This window comes from Papaver somniferum, chromosome 8 (genome assembly GCF_003573695.1).
Source record: "Papaver somniferum cultivar HN1 chromosome 8, ASM357369v1, whole genome shotgun sequence".
NCBI classification, from domain to species: domain Eukaryota; kingdom Viridiplantae; phylum Streptophyta; class Magnoliopsida; order Ranunculales; family Papaveraceae; genus Papaver; species Papaver somniferum.
In genome coordinates, this window is record NC_039365.1 from 40080483 (window position 1) to 40086641 (window position 6159).

The following is a 6159-nucleotide window of genomic DNA, read 5'->3' on the forward strand; positions in this document are numbered from 1 at the left end:
TCAAAACTGGATGTGAGTTTTTTTATCATTACAGGTTTTTATAATCACAATTCCCAAGCTGGAATGGGAATGTTACGTTAAAACAAGGTGTTTGAGTTCAAAATTTCATAATGCTTTTCCTGCACGTTGCTGTTGATATTTCATACAGTGGTACTTCCAGGCTTATAGCACTAATAGAGTCGGAAAAAAAAGATGCGAGTGGGAATGTTTGACGAAGCCAGCATTTCATCAAATTTTAATTTACTTGTCGTAATAGAACATGGTTAGCAGTTAGAACCGCGTATCCTCCCTGCACTGTGGGAAACGTGATGTGCAGATTTTTATTTCTAAAAGATGTGGGTCCGTTCGATTTTATGATGGTACGCTCATAATTCATCACACTAGTAGAATACTCTGCAGATTTTTATTTTAAAAAATCTGGGGTTTGCGTACAACTCGAGATATTATTGATCACACAATTTCATTTTTCCGTACACGTTTTAGATATTTTATTGGGTTCAAGTGTTCAACCAGGGTTCCTGGATTTATATATTAGTACATTGATCGCTATAAACATTCGTACTTACAACTCAAAATAATATCGCAACAACAAGTTTTTGAGTTACTAGATTTTCATCTCTGCTGATTAACAATTCCTAGAGTTAGCTATGGCTTTTCATTGTGACCATCTCCTCATTCCGGATACCAGATTGAATATACGTCATTTTGCTGGCTCTCAAACCAGCACCAAGCCACCGGAAGCAAGGCGGTCTGCCAATTATCGACCAAATGTATGGGATCCCACATTCGTGCAGTCTCTGACTAGTGATTTCAAGGTGAGTACATAGCATATTTTTGTGATCACAATTCTCGAGCTGGAATGGAAATGTCACCCTAAACGTACGTACACTTTTTTTTTTCTTAAAATACGATTTTGAGTTTATATCTAACAATGCCTTTTTTGCATGTTGTTGCTGGTCGTTTATACAGAGTCGTATATATAGTAATAGAATTGAAAAGCTGAAGGAAGATGTAAGGGGAATGTTTGACGAAGCCAGTGGATCCTCATCTTTATTGACGTTGATAGATACAATCCAAAGGTTAGGACTAGATTATCACTTTCACGATGAGATCAGAAGCGCCCTGGACACCATTTACATAAATAAAATGGAAACTCACAGCAGTTTTCATGATTATAAAGACGATTGGTCTGTTAGAGCTCTAAGATTCAGGCTCCTTCGACAGCATGGTTACGAAGTCTCTCAAGGTACCACTATCTCTCTATCTCTCTCTCGCTCGAAACCATAATCATGTGTGAGATGGCTGTATGTGCACAGATGTGTTTAAGCGCTTCAAAGAGGAGAGCTATAGCATGGATGTCGAAGGACTTTTGAGTCTGTATGAAGCTTCATTCTATGCTTGCGAAGGCGAAGAAATCTTGAACCAAATTCAAGAGTTCACAAGGAGACATCTCAAGGATTATACCAAGGGAGGAAATGATGATGAAATTCATAGTACGTCGAAAAATATCAAAGACGAGATTAGTCATTCATTAGAGCTTCCTTTGTTGTGGAGAGTACCGAGAATGGAGGTCAGATGGTGCATAGAGATGTATCAGATGAAGCAAGATATGACCCCTTCCTTGCTTGAATTGGCTAAGTTGGACTTCAATATGGTGCAAGCAACATATCAACAAGAACTTAAATACGCTTCAAGGTACACCGACCTACCACGGCGGGGATCAGTCATGACCCCTTCCTTGTGATTCTTATAATATTCTATCCTAGAACCTTCGGATAAAAATTTATATACAAAAAAAAAATAAAGCTATAAAAAGATGCAAGATTACCTTAATACCTTCACAAAATTTACAACCTTAGTACTTGGTAGTTGGCACTTTACATTTTAAAACAATCCTGTTAAAGTGGCGGCAGTGAATAGGACAAAAAGGGTCATTGCATGGTAATTCGAAATGCTCTTTATAAAAAAAACTGAAAATGACTAATTAACCCTTACATAATTTAGTGTTGATAATCAAATTTCACTTATAGTAAAAAAAAAGTGTTTAGAGGAGAAGAAAAGAAAAGTTTTTGTGATATTTGTGAAACCCTAGATTTTGACTCACTCAACCAAAATGAGTGATTCCAGTGACAAATTTGAGATGGGTGAATCTCTAAATTAGTTTCCATTAGCTTTTTGTCGCTCAAAATTATCTAAAGTACGTAAAAAAATCGAAACTTTTAAAATTTCAGAAGAACTTACAGTTGGAATTTAGCTCCTTACCAACCGTAACTCTCAGTTACGGTTCCAAAAGTATCGAATACCAACTGTAACTGGTTCAATTTGGGGAAAACCCAATCGTAGTACCAGTTACGGTTGGTATAATGACAACATATAGCAACCGTAACAAATTACGGTTGGTAACTAATGAATCGAGATCAACCGTAACTAACCTACGGTTGGTAAGGTTATTTGAGTTACAAGTGGTAACTTAAATACGGTTGATAACAGTGATGCAATTACAAACCGTAAAAAGAAAATGAAACATCGAAGACAACTTACGGTTCGTAACTTAAGTAACGAGACCAACCGTAAGTAATTTACGGTTGCAAAAAAAATTTGTAACTGAACATTTTATCTCAAAATCAAGAACGTAGGTTGGTATTTGAGTTAAATGAACCATAACATCGACCAAATCTATAGTTACGGTTCCAATTGGAGTTATTACCAACCGTAACTCACATGCAACACAGAAATTTCAATTTCAATTTTGATCCAAAACCCTAATTTTTGATACAAAACTAACTTAAATCAAACACAATAAACTAAACCCTAATTGGGTCTTTTCGAAATATAGTTTTCAATCAACGATTATCAATTTTTCAAATCGCTGATTAATCGAGGACGATGAAATTTCAATTTTAATGTTGGAGGAGAAGAGAAGAGAAGATGAAAAAATCAAAAAAGTTTTTTGATTTTTCTGATTCCATTAGCTTAAAAATTGGAGAGGGTAATCTAGTCAATTTACACTCCCTATAAGACACTTCCTAACCAATAAGAGGGACATTTGTTATCACACTTGACGCCCCTCTAATGGAACATGCCGCCCCCTATAACAAGGTTGTTTTAAAAGGCATCGAACTTTCTTACAATGGAGACAAGTGGGGTTCTCCCACGGATTAAAAAACAAAACACTTAAATTACGTAGACATAAAATCTTATTTTGTCCTTTGACAAAAAAGTAAAATATCCTTGTGATATAGATGTATCATAGACTCGGTTGCACAGACGCGGACATGACACGACGCGGACGCGGATACTACAAAATTCTCAGAAAATTAGGACGCGGACACGTATATACATATTTTATTTATATATATAATCATGTATTTATACAGCAAAGTCAAGTATTTCGATCCTAAAAATTAGAATATGATGCTACATGTGTATAAATTTCAAAAGAAAAGGAGATATTGTTTGTTTATACACGTCGAAGGTCAAACAATCAGTCACTATTAAACACATGGTACAATCAAAATGCATTCTTAGAACAACACATGCCCAACTAAGAGTATAAGTGATGTCATTTCCAATTACAAAACCCTAATAAAGACCTAAATTATTGATCCAAATGTTTGTCTTTCTTCATTTGGTTAATAATAGTAAAAATAAAAGAAGAAGTTTAAATGAAAATGAGAAAAAAATGCGTCGGACACGCGTTATCGGTGCGTCCAAACCAGACGAACGCAGGACACGCAAATTGGTGCGTCGGACATGCATCGTGTCAGCATCCCGTGTCCGACACGAGTCGGACGCGGACACGGCTCAAGAAATGGAGCGTCCGTACAACCCAGATCATAGACGAGGGAAAACATTATAATTGAAATATGACTTATCTTAAAGGTTCTTGCTCTGAATTAGGTGGGGGAGGGATTTGGGCCTTAACGAAACACTAAGCTTTGCAAGAAACAGACTAGCAGAGTGCTTTTTATGGTGCACGGGGCTTTGGTCTGAGCCTAAGTTTGGAAACGTGAGGAGGCAACTCACTAAAGTCGGTTATTTGGTTAGTGTAATTGATGACGTTTACGATGTTTATGGTTCTCTAGAGGAGCTCAAGCTATTCACAGAAGCAGTTGAAAGGTACTTGCATATATAAATTGTTACTCATTAGTGCTCTTTGAATTTTTTTTATTAGAAGCTCAATGCCTTTGTTATTATTCATTCTTACAGCCATCTAGCTAGCTGAAGTGTGCGTTATCGACCTGCTTCTTACCAAATATCTTGTTTTACAGATGGGACATAAACACAATAGAAAACCTTCCACAGTACATGAAGATATGTTTCTTCGCTCTCTACAACACTGTCAACGAGATGGCCTTCGAGATTCTTAAAAGGGATGCTTTGGATGTCCTACCGTGCTTAAAGAGAAAAGTATTCACCTGCAACTATATATTCTCAAAAAAATTCAAATTAAATGAATATACAAGTGGTAATTAGAATATCTTGCATTTTCAGTGGGAAGAATTCTGCAAAGCACTGATGGTAGAGGCAACATGGTACTACGGTGAATCCACACCAACATTAGAAGAGTATACAAAAAATGGGTCCATTTCTGTAGCAGGACCTTTGATAAGCCTTCATGCTCATTGTCTGTCAGGAGATAATGAGATTACAAAAGAAGCGCTAAACTGGACGGATAACAACCAGCACTACTCTGATCTCACCTATTGGGCATCTATGATTTTCCGACTTGCCAATGATTTGGGAACATCAAAGGTAAAGTTTATGCGCTTGCTATTTAAGAGATTTTTCCACAGCATTCTCACATATTGGGCCTCTGTGTGTAGGATGAGCAGGAAAGGGGTGATGCTCCAACGTCGATTCAATGTTGCATGCACCAAACTGGTGCCTCGGAAACTATTGCCCGTGAACATATAAGATATCTAATTAGTCTGTCGTGGAAAAAGATGAATAATATTCTGTCATCACGCTCTGGTCACCTCCCAAGTTCGTTCATCAGTACTGCACAAAATCTTGCTCGCACTAGTCTGTTCATGTACCAACATGGAGATGGGTTTAGTATTCCCGATCGTGAAACAAAAGACCGGATTGCATCTATAATTGTTGAACCCATTCCGGTTAGAGGGATTGAACGTTTAGAAACAAAATGTGTATTCTAATTCTTATTTTGTGGCTTCACAAAGCAAGATCCATAACAAATTTGTGAATATGGATCTACTTTGCAGCTGTTTAGGCTTAGTCTTATGGGCTAGATTGGAGGTGCTTGATTAGCACTTAAGTGTTGTAATTCAAAAAAAAAAAGTGTGGCGAAAAAATTAACACTAGTTCTCTCTCCTACCAGTTGCTAGCATGTGAACTAGCATGCTAGATATTTTCGCTGAATGATTCAGCGCTGGAAAAAATACATTTTCGCGGAATGGTTCAGCGCTGAGAGATTTATTTTTGATCTGACGGTTGAGATTTAAAGCGCTGAACCATTCATCGTTGGGCGCTGAATGGTTCATCGTTGGGCTGACATGAACTACTAATCTAGATGCTAGATTAGCACTCCCATAAGAGTTAAGAGGTAGTCCTGACTGCTAATCTAGCTGCTAGACTAGCACCCCATAAGACTAAGCCTTAGAAACTTAACATAAATGATAAATTTACAGAGATTTTCTACAGACTAAAATAGAGAATGGACCCATTATGTGCAATTCCTAATCCAAATGATAAAAGGACTTTCATCTCGTACATTCATATCCCAGTCCGGGTTGGTGTAGCATCTCCCGAACTTAATGGGATAAACTCCAACAAAAAGTGCCCAATTTTTTGTTTTTTGGCCAATCAACAAATTTCAATTCATTCAAATCAAAATAGTGATTATATGTTCGCTTACAAGATTAATAAAAACATCAAAAAACATTAAGATAATCAAAACTCTAATACAAATAAGGATATCAACTACAAGTAGATCGCGAAGAGAAATAGCGATAAACCGCAGAGATACCCAATTTTTGATTATGTATAAGGGAAAGATGATGGTATAATCCGGAAATAATTCCGACCATTTGATTTGATTGTATTCTTCTATGATAAGAGATGCTCCTGTAAGGAAGGAGTGTTGAATTGTTGATGTTTTTGAATCGAGAGTAGCAAGCCACGAACCAGCCATCAAAG

The 6159-nt window shown here is 36.9% G+C and overlaps 1 protein-coding gene across 1 annotated transcript; it reads left to right on the forward strand.

Moving 5' to 3' along the window:
• Nucleotides 1-523: 523 nt before the first annotated feature.
• LOC113306685 (terpene synthase 10-like) lies at nucleotides 524-5417 on the forward strand. The gene is made up of 7 exons (XM_026555595.1): nucleotides 524-815; nucleotides 970-1246; nucleotides 1317-1695; nucleotides 3901-4119; nucleotides 4272-4410; nucleotides 4495-4755; nucleotides 4827-5417. The coding sequence occupies exons 1-7, from the start codon at nucleotides 648-650 to the stop codon at nucleotides 5157-5159; spliced, it is 1776 nt and encodes a 591-aa protein (XP_026411380.1). The 5' UTR covers nucleotides 524-647; the 3' UTR covers nucleotides 5160-5417.
• The last annotated feature ends 742 nt before the right edge of the window (nucleotides 5418-6159 follow it).